This window comes from Podarcis bocagei, assembly GCF_964188305.1.
Source record: "Podarcis bocagei genome assembly, chromosome: 5".
NCBI classification, from domain to species: Eukaryota; Metazoa; Chordata; class Lepidosauria; order Squamata; family Lacertidae; genus Podarcis; species Podarcis bocagei.
The window spans coordinates 94018192-94035932 of record NC_138129.1 but is presented as its reverse complement, the minus strand read 5'-3'; the positions used below and the strand labels follow the sequence as shown (position 1 = coordinate 94035932).

Sequence of the window (17741 nt, the reverse complement as noted above, 5' to 3'; positions counted from 1 at the left end):
GCAGAGGCTTGACAACCATATGTCAGGAGTGCTCTGAGGGTGTTTCCTGCTTGGCAGGGGGTTGGACTCGATGGCCCTTGTGGCCTCTTCCAACTCTATGATTCTATGATTCTATGATTCTATCTCAAGGGCTGTCACATGGAGCAAGCTTATTTTCTCCTTCTCCAGAGGGAAGGACCTGAACCAATACAGTGGTGCCTCGCAAGACGAAAAGAATCCGTTCTGTGATTCTCTTCGTCTAGCGGTTTTTTCGGCTTGCAAAGCAAGCCCATTGACGGATTAGCGGATTAGCGCTTTTAGCGGCTTATCGGATCAGCTGATAAGCGGTTTAGCGGCTTAGAAAAAGGGGGGGAACCCCGCAGGAACTCGCAAGACATTTTCGTCTTGCGAAGCAAGCCCATAGGAGATTCATTTTGCGAAGCACCTCCAAAAAGGAAAACTCTTTCGTCTAGCAGGTTTTCCGTCTTGCGAGGCATTCGTCTTGCGGGGCACCACTGTAGCTTCAAATTGCAAGAAGGGAGATTCTGACTAAACATCAGGAAGAACTTTTTGACAGCAAGAGCTGTTCGGCAGTAGAACGGATTCCCATGGGAGGTGGTGGACTCGCCTTCCTTTGAGATATTTAAGCAGAGGTTGGGTGGCCATCTGTCAGGGATGCTTTAGTTGAGATTCCAGCATTGCTGGGGGGTTGGACAAGATGACCCTCAGGGTCTCTTCCAACTCCACAATTTTATTAACACAGCGAGACTTAACCCCACACTATCAAATCTGAGAAAAGCAGCCTCGTTTTGCACAGAGGATATTTTGTAGTTACTTCTAACACCTGGAAACAACATCCCAGCATGGGCGTAGCCAGGATTTTTGTGGCTTCCCCCAAAAAATTGCTTTTGGGGGGAGATGCCCCCCCAAATAGTTGAGCTTCGTCCAAAAAGTTGTTGAGCATTTTTGGAAGACTGCTCCCCCAAGTTGTTATTTGAGTGTTTTCAAAGCTCGTCCAAAACTTTGTTAAGCTTTGGGAGACTGCCCTGCCCAAAGTTGTTAACTGAATGTTTTCTAAGCTTTTCAGTATATATATATTTTTAGGACACCAGCTTACACATCCACCCCTGGAAAATTTCCTCTGTTACAGTGGTGCCCCGCAAGACGAATGCCTCGCAAGACGGAAAACCCGCTAGACGAAAGGGTTTTCCGTTTTGGAGGTGCTTCGCAAAACGAATTTCCTATGGGCTTGCTTCGCAAGACGAAAATGTCTTGCGAGTTCCTGCGGGTTTTTTTTCCTCCCCCCCCCTTTTCCCAAGCCGCTAAGCTGCTTAACAGCTGATCCGCTAAGCCGCTTATCAGCTGATCCGCTAAGCCGCTAAACCGCTTAGCAGCTGATCCGCTAAGCCTGCTAAGCCGCTAATAGCGCTAATCCGCCAATGGGCTTGCTTCGCAAGACGAAAAAACCACAAGACGAAGAGACTCGCGGAACGGATTCTTTTCGTCTTGCAAGGCACCACTGTATTAATATTATTATTATTCTAGATTTACTTATACCCCATCTTCCCCCCACCCCCACGACATGGACTCAGGGCAGCTTACAGATTAAAAACAAGAAGATAGAGGTAAAAATTTAACTATAGAAAATACATTTTGAGGGTTTATCTCAATAATCAAATAATAGATATTATTAATATTGATTGATTGATACCCTGTCTTCCCCCCCGCCCCCACAACAGGGACTCAGGGCAGCTTACAGGCTAAAAACAAGAAAAGTTAAAAACACAGATGAATAGAAACCCCAACATTAAAAATATATATATTATTATTAGAATCAAAAATATCTTTATTTGCATCAGCCACCAGCCATAGCAATAAAATAAAATGTACTGAAGATAGAGGTAAAAATATAACTATAGAAAATACATTTTGGGAGTTTACGTCAATAATAGATATTATTATTATTACTGACTGTTTGATTTAAAATATATATATTATTATTAGAATCAGAAAAATCTTTATTTGCATCAGCCACCAGCCATAGCAATAAAATAAAATGTACTGAAGACAGAGGTAAAAATTTAATTATAGAAAATACATTTTGGGGGTTTACATCAATAATCAAATAATAGATATTATTATGATTGATAGATAGATTGATTGATTGATACCCCGCCTCCCCACCCCACCCCCGTTGAGGGACTCAACAAGAAAAGTTAAAAACACAGAGGAATAGAAACCCCAACATTAAAAAAGGCAACAACGAAGAATTAGCTGAATTAAAATTTAGTCTCTCACAGAGAGACATATAGGGACATATTCCAAAACTGACAGAGCTCAACCGACTCAGAGCCCTTCGCCCCGCCCCCTCGTGACGCCGCGCGCGCCTGCGCAGTTCGGAGGCCGCGCCTGCGCCTGCGCCTCGCTGCCCTCCGCCTCCGCCTGCCGCCTCTCCATCCCTCGCTCTCTCCGTCTCCCTGGCAACGGCGCCTTCCCCGCCCCCTCTGCCCCCCCCCGATGTCCGCCGGCGACGGGCGCCCCTCGCAGCCCCCCTCGCGCTTCAGCACCGCGGCCGCCGCCATGCAGGGGGAGGACGCCCGGTACCTCAAGAGGTAGAGTGCCTCAGGGCCTGGTGGTTAGGGAGCGGCAGCGAAACGGCCCCCCCCGGCCGAGCATCCTCCCCTCTCCCCTCACCCCCCCCTCAGATGTCAACGAGTTGGGGGGGCGGGAGGGGCGCCGGTGAGGGGGTCGCGGAGAGGTTTGGGGTAGGGGGGCGGGAGGTGGAGAAAAAGCCGGGGGGGAGGGGAGAGATGGCGGCATGTTTGGGGAGAAGGTGAGGGTCCTTGGGGTGGGGGGAGAAGGTGAGGGTGGGTTGGGGGAGGAAGTGAGGGTCCTTGAGGTGGGGTGGGGGGAGAAGGTGAGGGTGGGTTTGGGGACAAGGTGAGGGTCCTTGAGGTGGGGTGGGGGGAGAAGGTGAGGGTCCTTGGGGTGGGGTGGCGGGTTGAAGTTGGCGGTGGGTTTGGGGACAAGGTGAGGGTCCTTGAGGTGGGGTGGGTGGAGAAGGTGAGGGTCTTTGGGGTGGGGAGGGGGGAGAAGGTGAGGGTCCTTGAGGTGGGGAGGGGGGAGAAGGTGAGGGTCCTTGGGGTGGGGAGGGGGGAGAAGGTGAGGGTCCTTGGGGTGGGGGGAGAAGGTGAGGGTCCTTGGGGTGGAGGGAGAAGGTGAGGGTGGGTTTGGGGACAAGGTGAGGGTCCTTGAGGTGGGGTGGGGGGAGAAGGTGAGGGTCCTTGGGGTGGGGTGGCGGGTTGAAGTTGGCGGTGGGTTTGGGGACAAGGTGAGGGCCCTTGAGGTGTGGGTGAGAACTTAGTGGGATTGAGGAAGCTGCCTCAGGTTGAGTCAGACCATTGGCTCATCTTGCTCCGAATCAGGTCCCCCCCATGAAGTGTTGGATGGAACACAACTCCCATCAGCCAACCTCTTCTTTGGCGATTCGTCGTAGTCGAGTAAGATTGTCTTCCATAAACACGGTTTTAAAAGTCAGTCTGTAAATGACTCTGGAAGCCAATTCTGGATCCACACATCCTTCCACAGTGGGGACATTGGTTTCCAGGGGGGAATTGATCACAGTGGGGGTTTGCCAAGCGTGCCTTCCTCTTTTTGTCCTGAGTTCGAGCGTCTTCACAGCCCATGACACCTTTGGTAAAGGCTGTTCTCCAATTGGCGCGCTCGCAGGCTAGTGTTTCCCAGTTGTCAGTGTTTATACTACATTTTTTAACATTTGCCTTGAGAGAGTCTTTAAACCTCTTCTGTTGACCACCAACATTACGCTTTCCATTTTTAAGTTCAGAATAGAGTAGCTGCTTTGGAAGATGATAATCAGGCATCCGAACAAAGTGAACAATCCAACAAAGTACATGTTGAAGAATCATTGCTTCGACACTGGTGATCTTTGCTTCTTCCAGTACACTGGCATTAGTTCGCCTGTCTTCCCAAGAGATGTGTAAAAATTTTCGGAGACACAGTTGATGGAATCTTACGAGGAGTTGGAGATTATGAGTGGTCCATGCTTAGCCAGCATGGCAAGTGATCAGAGATGATGGGACTTGTACTTCAGGGACATCCAGGGTTTCAAGCAGGGATCTCTCCCAATCCTGTCTGGAGAGGCCAGCCCCAGCGTAAAAACTAGGTGCAAAAATGGCTTTTTAAAACCAAAGTTGCAGTTGCCGAAACAGAGCGTGTGGTTGCTATTTTGGGGGCAAGATTACTCTAAAGTCTTATTTTCCAAACAATGGGCTGACCGTAATCGATTATCAGTTCAACATCTGGCTGGTTCTGAGACAACCTTGAGCTGGGTTAAGAACACTGAGAACTTGAAGAAGAAAAGTCGCTTGATCCAGTGACAGTCCACGTATATATTGGCCTATTCTGAGCTCTTTCTTTTTAACGCTGACTGCTCCTGCTCAGGGCTCAAGCTGCACAGAAAAGGCACTTTGATTCCAGAAATTCATTCTGATTGTGCAGATAAAAGATAATAGTAATAATTTTATTATTTATACTCTGCCCATTTGGCTGGGTTTCCCCAGCCACTCTGCGCAGCTTCCAGCACATATATAAAAAGAGATGTCTTCTAAAAAAGTTGGGTAGTAACTGATAAGACTTCTACAGGATGGGGTATTAGTGTGTGGAAGGAGTCCGGATCCAATGATCCCCAGGCATACAGCTCCAGATGGTGAGAGATCAAGTGCCATCCTGGCACCCAGACATCTTCACTTGGTCGCAAGTGGTTGAAAGCTAAGTGTAAAATGCGCCTGGCACCTTGCTAATTTTGAACACTGGCCAGCGGGGGGATTGGACCTGGGGGGAACCAACTTCTCACAAGGCACATATTCTCTTCCACTGAGCGATAGGTGGGAGAGCTTGAGAATGCCACAGGAAAGTGCTTTTGGAAACTTTTGCACTGCTTCATGGCAAGAAGAAAGCAGACAGTGCAAGGGCATCTTTCTAAGGCGTGATACTTAGCAGAATAAGCTTTAAATGTGAGGGCACTTTTCAGTGGCTGCTAACATTCATGTCTCTGAATGTTAGTTCCTGGGGAACAAGCAACGGGAGGGCTGTGACCTTCATTCCCTGTTTGTGAGACTTCTTTCTGATCACTGTTGGGTTTTGCAGCAGTCCAGCAGTACTTTATATATTTTTATAATCTTGTGGCTTGATAGTACACCTGATAGATGAAAAGCCAAGTAGTGTGCTCAGCTTTATTTCCTCATCCGTTACTGTGACAAATAATAGGTGCTGATTGCTATCTGAAGTGTCATCCATGTATACTCTGAGACAGCTGCTTGAAATAGCATCTCCTCTATCAGTAGTTCCCAAACAACCCCTCATGAAAGTTGCTGATGGTTTTGGTGGACCACAGTGCTTTTTCTGCCTGTTGTAGCAACTGAAATGTGTTGGGCTAGATGACACACTGGAGCACGTCAGTGGAGCTCATGGATGATGAATGATGCAAATATGGCCTGGTACTGGTAGATACTGCTTTCCTAGAAACATCTGCATTTGTTAGCTCTCCATTTGTCAAAATAGGAATAGTAGTAACTGCCTCAGCTGACTATTCCAAGAATAAACAAAACAGTCTAAAGTACATTTTGCACTAAAAGTTCTGTGTAGGTAATAAAAAATACAATTCTCCTCACCCTTTTCAGGTGAATAGAATCTGCTTGTTTTGGTATGGGAAGCAGTAATTGGCTCTGCCATTCTTTTTGTGCTAGGATCAGACTTTTTCCTTATGGCTTTTTCATTAGAAATGGTTTTAATAGTAGTTAGTTGTATCCCACATTTCAGGAGCAAAAGATGACAGTAAGGCTTTGTACTGAGAGACAAAGCCAATAAGTCTTATCCAAATGAAGAGAACAAAAAAGGAACATATACTTTGGCCAAAGAAATACAAGCAAGTCAATAAGAGATGCTAAAAAGAAAAAAAAGGACTTTAGGAGCATATTGCTTAAGACATAAAAGACCAATAGCAAACCAGTCTTTAAAAAAATACAATAGTAGCAGGAGACCGCCTAAGGAGGGTGGTAGGACCTTTGGATGTCAAAAGGGTCAAATATAAGTTTAACTTATTGTATCAAATATATGTTTTTCTTATCACCCAGCATAATTGCTACACATAATTTTTCTTACTTAACAGGAAGGTAAAAGGGGGAAATATTGATGTACATCCATCAGAAAAGGCACTTATTGTTCACTATGAAGTGGAAGCTACCATCCTGGGGGAGATGGGAGATCCTATGCTGGGAGAGCGAAAGGAGTGTCAAAAAATGTAAGTTTATAGTATCCAGAAGTTCTTGTTAAAATACCTTTGATGTCTAGCTTTTTTCATTTTTAAAGTTTCAAAAAGTTTAAATCAGGAAATTTTGGATAACCTAAATCAGTTGAGACTTGATTGAGCGTATAGTAAACTATATCAACTACATAATATATAAAAAATTGGGAGGAGCGTTATTGGTTTGGTTTGGCTTTTGTTCATTTGTATTTTGTGTTCTCATTTTGTATTTTAATGTTGTGAACCACCCTGCGCATGAAGGGCGGTAGACAAATTTAATAATAATAATAATAATAAGTGTCAAAAAGATTTTCAAAAGCCAAATATTTCAGGAAAAAACAAAAAGCATAATATTCTAACCCAAAATGGAGGGAGAGAGCTGGAAAGTCCTTGTGGCTCTCTAGGAGACCCTCCCCTGAGCCCAAAGAGGACACCAATGAGCCAAAAGTCCAGAAAAAAAGACTCCAAGGGCTCCAAAATGGCATGTGGGAGCTCTCGCTGCTGCTGTGCTACCCCACTCAACAGCTGGGGGGGGGGACTGTATGTACTGCAGTGGGCTCCCCACAGGATGCAACCCCCATGTAAGTGGGGACTCACCTGTATATGAGATCTGCATCAGTTAAGTACGAAAAATCTTGGATTATATTTTACAGCATCCGACTGAAGAGTCTCAATGCAAACACAGACATTTCTTCCCTGGCTCGGAAGGTGGTGGAGGAATGCAAGCTTATTCACCCCTCCAAACTAGCAGAGGTAGAACAGTTGCTGTATTACCTGCAGAACCGCAGGGACACCTCATCGGCAAAAGGTGGGCAAAACAAGATCAAATGCAGACTTCGAAGCAGTCTGTGGTGTCGGCACCTCTCACTTTTACCTGTTTATTGAGGGGAGAAGAGCAATGGTGAAGGCAGCCTCTCTTTCCACCAGATAAACAACTTTATGGAGAAAACATAGCCAGCCAAGTAGAAGAACACTAAAATATGAATACGTTTTTCATTAATCAAGCAATATCGCTGGCATTTTTGTTGTTGAAAATTCTTTCCCAAATGCGCATTTAGTGAGATAGAGAAAATGCCGCATGATTGCTTTCAACTCTGATCAGTGTTTTTTTTTTTGGGGGGGGGGTGGAGAGGGAAGGTAGAAGGAAAGTCCTTAAGATTGGGATCCTAAAAGGTTGCATTAAATTGTAGCCCCTTGCAATGTCCTATTTACAGAGTATTTTACCCATGATTCCCAAGCTCAGCAATGGCCCCCACTAACAAAAATCCTGGCTACAACCATGCTTTCTAATAGCAAATAATAACAATTGTAAAGTTACTAGAAACGACTTCTCAAAATTAAATACAGTTTCTCATAATGTCAAAATCAACATTGTGACATAACGTATTAAAATGTAGCTTATTCAGTTAACCACCAAGTCAAAATGCAATTCCTATTTTGTCAGTCCCGTAGTATATTCATTTCTTCATCTTCTCTTGTATATTTCTGTCTGACAGAGAGTAACATGGAATAGTTTTCTAAGTGTCTAATGATGATGATAAGGTTGGTAGACATAAGAAACTGGCTCTGGTAGATGCTGGCACAGGCAGACGAGACAAGAATTCCTGGATATTCCCCTGTTTCGCCCCAAGGGGCTTCATCACTCATTCATTTCAATTGGTTTTGCATAATATAGGCATTCTAGTGGTTTTGCTTTTCTAATGGCAGCTGCTCCTCTGGAATGTCATTCATTAGGTTGTGATGAGCTGCTGCTAGGAGGGATAGTGTCCCCTTAGGTGTGCTCAGAGAAGCAGTTTGTGTGCTCTTTTCTTTTGTGTGTAACCTAAGTGGTAATCTGTGATAATGGACTAGACTGATACCCTGACCTCAAAATATGTCTACCTAGAAATCAGTAAACTATGGATTTCAATGGAACTTCCCCAAGCATAGGCTTTTGGCATGTATGAGTGCCACTGACTCAGTACTTTTCAGTTCTCCTCCAGATCCTTTTTTGAGCTGAACATAAAGAGACGGTTTAAAATAAAGCGAGAATGTTAAAGGAGCCTTTATTGTTATGACTCTGTTTTCCTTCCACAGAAAAGAAGGAAAAATCCAATAAGCCAAAAGATCCACCACCTTTTGAAGGGATGGAGGTAGGCATTGTTAAAGTTAGAGGATTTTAAATACTGTATAGTTAAACTTTTCTGTCATCTCATTGACTTGTTTGGAATGAATTCATCTATTCTAGATGAATTTTAAAAATTACTGAAAGATGCAGTAGTACACGATATTAATGTACTTCATAACCATTTTGTAAAATTGCAAAATGGTGAATTCCTTCCTTGAAGGGGTTTTAAGCTGAGGTTGGATGGCCATTTGTCATGGATGCTTTAGTTGAAATTCCTGCATTTCAGGGGGTTGGACTCAATGACGCACATGGTACCTTCCAGTTCTATGATTCTATGATTCTATAGTGCTTTTGGTTGTTGTTGTTTTTTTAAAAAAAAACAACGTTTGATATAATTTTATGCTGCTTAACTACTGTGTTTAATGATACGGAAACCAACACTTTACAAAATAAAATGATTAATTTGGGTAGCATATTCATGTTCATAATGGCTATCTTCCCCACCCCTGAAGTTTTCATTCACACTTATCTCTCAGTGTCTCATTTCAAACCTGTTTATACAAGATTTCATTCCTCACTAGCTACTTATACGAATTATCCTTTAAATGCAGTGGGACTACTTATATGAAAAATAAGGAATGAATTTAAGTGTGCAATTTGTTTTATGAATGCAATTTGTTTCCTGGCATGTCTGCAGTATTTTTCTTTTTCTCTGCTTGATATTTTCAGATTGATGAAGTAGCCAATATCAATGACATGGACGAATACATTGAACTACTTTATGAAGATATTCCTGATAAAGTGCGTGGCTCTGCACTCATTCTGCAGCTGGCCAGAAATCCTGATAATCTGGAAGAACTTCTGCTTAATGGTAATTTTAGGCTTATTTCAAACTTTTAGTTTCTGATGGGAATTTTCCTCAGTAAATGGAGCAGGCTTAGTAGTCAGATTTTCAGATAAGCTTTTCAGATAAGTACTAGCCAAAGGCCCTGGCATCATCCAAAGAAGGAAAACAAGAACAGCAGTCGCTACATATGCAGTAAAACAATGATCAAATCCACCAAAACTTCTTATTGCACAGAATAAAATACCGCATTTTTCGCCCTATAGGACGCACTGTCCCATAAGGCGCACCTAGTTTTTTGGGGGGGAAATAAAGGGGGGGGAATTATTTTCCCCCCAGGTGCGGGGCTGGGGCGGGGGAAGCGCCATGCGAACCTCCCTGGGGAGAGCATTCCACAAATGGGGAGCCATCGTGGAAAAGGCCCGTTCTTGTGTTGCCACCCTCCAGACCTCTTCTGGAGGAGGCACACAAAGAAGGGCCTCAGAGGATGATCTCAAGTTGCAGCTAGGTTCATATGGAGAGAGGTGGTCCTTGAGGTCCTGAGCCATTTCAGGCTTTATAGGTCAAAACTAGCACTTTGAAATGGGCCCAGAAACTAATTGGTAGCCAGTGCAGTCAGGCCAGGATCGGTGCAATAGGCTCAAAGCACCTTGCCCAGTTGAGCAATCTGGCTGCTGAATTCTGCTGTCTTCAGAGGCAGCCTTAATGTATAATGCTTTGCAGTAATCTAAGCTACCGTATTTTTCGCCCCATAAGACGCACCGGCCCATAAGATTCCCCACCTAGATTTTAGGGGGGGAAATAAAGGAAAAAAATTTTATTTCCCCCCCAGGTGCGCTGCGCTACACCAGGAGCTTGGGGCGTGCGGAGCTCAGCGCGCCCCAAGCTTCTGCGTGCCGGCAAGGTCTCCGCTAGCGTGGGAGAGCCGGGCGCCTCTCCCAGGGCTAGCGGACCCCTGCGCTAATCCAGAAGCTTGGGGCAAGCTGAGGTCAGCGCGCCCCAAGCTTCTGCGTGCCGGCAAGCAGTCCGCTGCCGCCCCAAGCCTCCCGCACCCGGCAGGAGGTCCCGCTGGGTGCGCGAGGCTTGGGGCGGCAGCGGACTGCTTGCGCGCACCTAGAAGCTTGGGGCCAGCTGAGCTCAGCGCGCGCCAAGCTTCTGCATGCCGGCAAGCAGTCCGCTGCCGCCCCAAGCCTCCCGCACCCGGCAGGAGGTCCCGCCGGGTGCGCAAGGCTTGGGGCGGCAGCGGACTGCTTGCGCGCCCCTAGAAGCTTGGGGCGTGCTGAGCTCAGCGCGCGCCAAGCTTCTGCATCCCGGCAAGCAGTCCGCTGCCGCCCCAAGCCTCCCGCACCCGGCAGGAGGTCCCGCCGGGTGCGCGAGGCTTGGGGCGGCAGCGGACTGCTTGCGCGCACCTAGAAGCTTGGGGCGTGCTGAGCTCAGCGCGCCCCAAGCTTCTAGGTGCGCGCAAGCAGTCCGCTGCCGCCCCAAGCCTCGCGCACCCGGTGGGACCTCCTGCCGGGTGCGCGAGGCTTGCAGACACTCGCCGGAAGCAGGGGGAGCCCTCCAGAGGGCTCCCCGTGCTTCGGGCGACAGGCTGCCGCCCCAAGCCTCGCGCACCCGGTGGGACCTCCTGCCGGGCGCGCGAGGCTTGCAGGCATTCGCCCCATAAGACGCACCCCGATTTCCCCTTCATTTTTGGAGGGGAAAAAGTGCGTCTTATGGGGCGAAAAATACGGTAAGAGGTTGGTTCCCATTCCTGCTTTCTGCACTAACGCAAACTTGCTTGCCATTTTTGTGTGCCTAGATAGCATATTGTAAAGCAAGTTCTAGAGGGATACTAGAGGGATAACATGGTAGGATATATTTTGTGGCTAAGCGCATGTTTCAGATGGTCTTACGGGGCAAGAACGGTTGCTTCCTGATGCAATGTAATCTGCAGCTGAGACTCATCATACTCTCCCCCTTCTTTAGAAACTGCACTGGGTGCTTTGGCCAGAGTTCTACGAGAGGACTGGAAACAAAGTGTAGAACTTGCTACTAATATCATTTATATTTTCTTCTGCTTCTCTAGGTATGTCACATAATTTATAATGTATATGAATGTTTTCTGAAAATTTAATATATATATTTTAAATGAGGACGCTGAAGCACAGAGTAGAACCTCTCTATAGTTGCAACATCACTGATCTGTTTTTATGTGAGTTAGACTGGCAATAGAAGTTTTGTTTCAAAGCCAATCACCCTGCTCTGATTTTTTTAATTGGTATTTTTCATAATGTAGTTTTTCTCAGTTTCATGGACTTATCACACACTACAAGATTGGGGCTCTCTGCATGAACATCATTGATCATGAATTGAAGAGGCATGAGCTGTGGCAGGAAGAACTCACGAAGAAGAAGAAAGCCGATATCCTTTCTGTAATTTTATCTTAGCCTTCACCTTAGCTTTGTTATCTGTAGTAGACAAGTGGGACTGCAACACAGTATTGTAGCATTTAGTGCTCCTATTCAGAGTTCCAACCACCTTCCCTTAAAAAATCCGGTCACTACTGTGTGTTCACTAAGAATGCTCAGTCTCCATTGGAGTATTTTGGGGGCCCCTCTTAGGGTTCCTCCCCTAAAGTTCTGCAGGCCAGGTATTACTTCTCTTTAAGACTGGTTAGTGTCATTTTGACTACATAAGGATGCACACCGATGGGATGAGCTCACTGTTATTATAGGGATGAGACAGCAAATTGCCTTAGACTAATATGATTGCTTTGGGACACGGGTGGCGCTGTGGGTTAAACCACAGAACCTAGGACTTGCCGATCAGAAGGTCGGCGGTTCAAATCCCCGCGACGGGGTAAGCTCCTGTTGCTCAGTCCCTACTCCTGCCAACCTAGCAGTTCGAAAGCACGTCAAAGTGCAAGTAGATAAATAGGTACTGCTCTGGCAGGAAGGTAAACGGCGTTTCCGTGTGCTGCTCTGGTTCGCCAGAAGCGGCTTAGTCATGCTGGCCACATGACCTGGAAGCTGTACGCCGGCTCCCTCGGCCAATAAAGCGACTGGACCTAATGGTCAGGGGTCCCTTTACCTTTACCTTTAATCTGATTTCTTTACTTATAGAAGTTGTCAGATCCTAACTTTGAATTGCATCAGACTGCCTGTACTCATGACTGAAGAGTTTCTGTTCTTTCTTTTTTTCCTGATGTGTTGAGCATATTCTTAACTCCCAATATTCACTTGATGAAGATCCTGATAATCAGACCCTGAAAAAAGAATATGAAAAAACCTTTAAAAAGTACCAGGGGCTTGTTGTCAAGCAAGAGCAGCTACTTCGAGGTACAAATTCCTAATGTAGTAGTTACTTTCTCTGTTCTTAATGGTTACAAGGACTCCAATGTTGTTGATGTCCTTTTAACACTGAAGCTATTTGGGCTACTCAGAACTGCTATTTCAGCGAAGCTTATTTTGGTTTTGCAGCTATTAATAGCAGGTGGACACCTTTGCTGAACTGTGTTTTTTTTTACACCTGTTAAAAACATTTTTATTTCAGCAAGCTTACCCAGACTTGTTACTTTGTTATTGGAGTGTCATTGGTTGTTCCTAGAGTTGGTGAGGTCCATGTGATAACAACAAAAAACAGAGCTGTGTCATTGACCCAGTAGAGTAGGCGCCCCCCACCTGCGGCCCTCCAGATGTTTGGCCTACAACTCCCATGTTCCCTAGCTAGCAGGACCAGTGGTCAGGAATGATGGGAATTGTAGTCCAAAACATCTGGAGAGGCGAAGGTTGAGGATGCCTGCAGTAGAGGTGCCGCAGGCACTTTTTATTGAAAATGTAAATGCCTGCTGAAAACCTTTCTATTCCACAGGCCTATGCAGGCAATTAAGGACACATCTTTCTGCAATAGCTAGTTGATTTCTAAAAATAAATAAATAAATAAATGTATTGTTATAAACCACTTTGATTTTTTAAAAAAGGAAATAGCAGTATGTAAATATTTGTTATAAATAAATTACATTTATTTATTTTTAAAGTTTGATTATTTTATTGATTTTTAAAATAAACATTTTAGACTCTCTTATGTAAACTGCTTAATATCCTTTTCCTTAAACAGTCTATGAATTTTGTTAAACAGCCAATCATTTCTACTTACAAATTCATCTGTTGAGAAAAGCCCCCTGCTTTCAGGTTACCTGAGGCCTGCATAGAGCTAAGGTCCTAGCACACTGCCAACATCAACTAGGTATCAGTTAGTGACCATCAGAAAATGAGAAATTTCCAGCGTTTGTTTAAGAATTTGTGTACAGTACTGGAAGTGAAAAGGCGCTGAATGGATAGAATATATTGAGCAGATAAAACTTTCTATGGAAATTTGTTACTAGATCATGGATATTAATAGTACAGGAAACTGTGGACCCCAATATTCTCCTAAATATTGTTGGCACAGGCAAACCACTGTGTTAGCAATACCGAAGTGACCTTCCCTGGGCACAATGCCTAAATATGGTTGGATGTTATTACAATTTGGAAGCATGTATAATCTTTTGTGGCACTTGGTTGAAGTATAGATAAGACTACAGATCAATAGCGTATGAAATCTCTTAATGCTTTATTCATTCATATAATACAACTAGAGAATTGAATTTGCCTTTCTTTTTTGCAGTTTTATTTATTTATTAAATTTCTTATGTTACATCAGTAAACATCATCATATTACATCACAAGCCTTATTATACTGTAATTTTCAGCATGTAAACTTTGAATTTGCCTTTCATTATGAGTTGTAGATTCCATTGATTTCAGTGGGATGTGTAACAAATAATACTGCCTGGGTATAGCTTATTATTATTTATGCTTATGGCGGAATGAACTTAAACCTTCTCCTAGAATTTATTTGAAATGTTTCCCTTTATTCAGAAATCTTACTGTAGGTAGCAGGTTTAGAAAGAGAGCCCCGTTAACTTTAAGACTAACTGCTAGTTTAGTCACTAGCCATCACATTCCAGCTCAACTGAAAGGCGTTTCTCTGCCTCTGGAACCTCCAGGGAAACAGTTCTGAGCAAACACTCACGAAATGTGCTAGTCCACCTTTGCTGCTTAAATATGGTCTACTGATGATTCTGTAAAGAGAGAGGTGGTGCCCCCCCCCCCGGGGGGGTGGAAGGAAAGGTCAACAACTTTGTCCGGATTTTCACTTTTGGGAATATGGCAACCCTAGGTAGGAGCCAAGCCATGTCTAATATTGTTATAATAATTGATATAAATATTTGAGTTTATTTTTAAAAGACCAAGCTACATTTCCCCAGTAAACTAAAACACTTGAAATATATGCAGTAGCTTACTTCCACCTTTTTGTTGCTGAAATCACTTAAGCATCAAAGAGGACATACTATGCTTAAGTGGATCTCATTTCACTGAGCCATACACAGGAGATGTTTGCAGTATCCAGAATCCTTGGAAATATTTCACATTCTTAGAAATGAATGAGCGCTACATTTTTTGTTTCTCAGTATTGTGATTTCTCTCCCCCACCCCAAATGTGCCAGTTGCCCTTTACCTGCTGTTGAACCTTGCGGAGGATACTCGTACTGAGCTGAAGATGAGAAACAAAAACATTGTCCACATGTTGGTGAAAGCTCTGGACCGGGATAACTTTGAGCTGCTGATACTGGTTGTGTCATTTCTGAAGAAACTCAGCATCTTCATGGAAAACAAAAATGATATGGTAAATCTTCTAGCATTTTGCTGAAACCGTGTTAGTTGTCTATGGAAAGCTAATCAACAAAAGGCAATATCGTTGCTTTCCTGTTCTCCATTTGTAACTAGGTCTTCATTTGCAGTTTGCTTGAATTGGTATGGTGTTAGATCAATTAGTTTGCAATGCCTAAGTATCTGGGAACTTGCACCTCCATGTACCTCACACAGGGAAAGATAAAAGCTCACTGGAAGTGTGCATGTCTTTCATGTAGAGGAGTCCCTTACAACTCCAGGGCTTGGAAAGGTCTCTGTCTGATATGTTGAAATGCTATGGCCAATCACAGTAGATTTCTATGGGATCAACGGGCAAATGGATGACTTGTTGTATGCAGGCATGCCTTTTATCTGAATATATTAGGTTATTCAGAGGGACGCGGGTGGCGCTGTGGGTTAAACCACAGAGCCTAGGACTTGCCGAACAGAAGGTCGGCGATTCGAATCCCCTCGACGGGGTGAGCTCCTGTTGCTCGGTCCCTGCTCCTGCCAACTTAGCAGTTCGAAAGCACATCAAAGTGCAAGTAGATAAATAGGTACCGCTCCGGTGGAAAGGTAAATGGCGTTTCCGTGGGCTGCTTTGGTTCGCCAGAAGCGGCTTAGTCATGCTGGCCACATGACCTGGAACCTTTCTGCGGACAAACGCCAGCTCCCTCGGCCTATAGAGTGAGATGAGCGCTCAACCCCAGAGTCGGCCACGACTGGACCTAATGGTCAGGGGCCCCTTTACCTTTTTATTAGGTTATTAAAGAGCAGCAATAGGGAGCCTATAGCCCTTCAGATGTTGTTTGACTGCAACTCCGATCATTTATTTCAGCAGTTAAATAAAGGCAACTCCCCTCTTTTATGGGGGTTAAGTTCCGGCTCCCCACACACCTAATGGGGAGCACCGTCTAGACACCCTTTAGATGCCCTCCCTGCCATGTTCTTTTCACCTAGATAAAAAATACTGCACCAAAAATATCCACAACTGGAATTGAAGGAGACATTGTGCTTAAACTCTCTGGTTTTTTTGCAACATTCTGAACTTTATGATATTACTATGTTTTAAATGCTGCAACAGATGCCTTGAATTCAGTTACTGTGTTCTTGCTTGTACCCTTCTATGACTCCCGTTGATCTAAAAAGGGATGACAAAGACATTCTGATTGTTTTCTTTCCATTTTGCTTCTTAGATTAAAGAAATAGGCATGCTTTTGCATAAAACTAGAGAGTCTTGACATGTATCAGAGAAATGTTGCTGAGGAGAGAAATCTTGTTTACTGCCAGTCATGATCAAATGTCTCTCTTTGCTCTGTCCTCTGTGCAGAAAACATGATATCGGGATATGATACTGCTCATAAGTCTTTGGAATATAGCTTTTAAAATGAATTAATTAAATCGTTGTGGCATTTAAAATGATATGCAGTTGAACATGACCTTCATACATCTGTTAAAGGGTAACATTTTGCTGCCTAGAATACACGCAGTGTCTTGGTAGTTATAGTTTCATATAGTTAATTGTTTCATCTCACTCCTCCACCCCAGTTTTTACTAATTCTTGAATTGCATTCCTAAAGTTCTGAGCCTGTAGTATCACTTGAGCAGGTTCTCTTTCCAGATGCTAAGCATTGCTGAACTTTGACTTAAGTATTGTTTATGTTTTGGTAACCTTCAGCCAGAAGCTATTCATGAGGAAACTTCAGCAGACCTCTTTTTAGAAAAATAAAAATTACTGTATTTGAGGAGAAAATGCTTTGGAAGCCTTAACCTTTTAACTGTTGTTCCATTTTATGAAATCTTTGCAAGAAGGCTTTCGGAATTCTTACTTTCCTATGCTTCTAACACAGGTTGAAATGGATATTGTTGACAAACTGGTTAAAATGGTACCATGTGAACATGAAGACTTGCTGAACATTACTCTTCGACTTTTACTGAACCTTTCGTTTGACACAGGCTTGAGAAATAAAATGGTACAAGTTGGGCTTCTTCCAAAACTCACTGCATTGTTGGGTAGGTTTCAGTCTTTTTTCACTACTCACTTTACCCTTAGAGCTACTGAAAGCATTTTCTTAGTGAAATATTTTCTGGAGAAATACATATTTTTGTTACTGATCTCCTAATTATTACCAATTCTCTAACATCCCCCCTTAAATGAAGCTGTTTCAGAATATAGTAAGCATAGTTCAGGGTATAATTTGAGTTAAAGCTCTCAAAGTAGGAGGAAAATGAGAATAAGATGTGGGGAATGGGAAAAAAATTGGTTTTGTTTGCCTTTTAATGAGAAGCAATCGAAGATGCACTTCTTGAACACAGCTAGCCTCTAAAATTTGCACTTCTCTGATTTTTATATAATGTTTTCCAACCAAACAATCTGTACAAAAACACATTTATTATTGTTGTTGTTAAAAATTGTATACTGCCCTTCATCCAAAGATCACAGAGAAGTTCACAGCATAAAAAATGAGAACACAAAATAATGTGTATAAAAATGCATACATTCATGAAAATGACAAAAATGCATTAGGTTGGAGGAAATTGCTTGCAAGAATATGTATATTGGTCAAACATGCATTCAAAAATGTATTTTTAAAGAGAAATTCACACTTCAATTTAGACAAGTAGCTCTCTAAACTGTAGTTCATTCATATATCTCTGTAATAAGCCAGCTTGAATTAGGTCCACACTTGGAAATTATGTCTTCTATGTAATGATTAATAAATGAAGTTGAGCACCACTTCTAGATGTAATATTAAACATGATATATCTGCATTA

The 17741-nt window shown here is 43.7% G+C and overlaps 1 protein-coding gene across 2 annotated transcripts in view; it reads left to right on the top strand.

The window, feature by feature from the left end:
- The window catches only part of KIFAP3 (kinesin associated protein 3), a 74289-nt gene that overhangs the window by 919 nt on the left and 55629 nt on the right, over positions 1-17741 (top strand). The window contains exons 1-10 of one of the 2 annotated variants that reach the window (XM_081194370.1): positions 2399-2591; positions 6167-6298; positions 6955-7109; positions 8378-8433; positions 9138-9279; positions 11221-11320; positions 11531-11655; positions 12474-12572; positions 14783-14961; positions 16817-16979. In XM_081194370.1, coding sequence (XP_081050496.1) covers positions 2497-2591; positions 6167-6298; positions 6955-7109; positions 8378-8433; positions 9138-9279; positions 11221-11320; positions 11531-11655; positions 12474-12572; positions 14783-14961; positions 16817-16979 — 1246 coding nt within the window. In that variant the 5' untranslated portion in view covers positions 2399-2496. Of the gene's footprint in view, positions 1-2398; positions 2592-6166; positions 6299-6954; positions 7110-8377; positions 8434-9137; positions 9280-11220; positions 11321-11530; positions 11656-12473; positions 12573-14782; positions 14962-16816; positions 16980-17741 lie in introns of those variants that run through there. The other variant, XM_081194371.1, reaches the window with a different exon arrangement.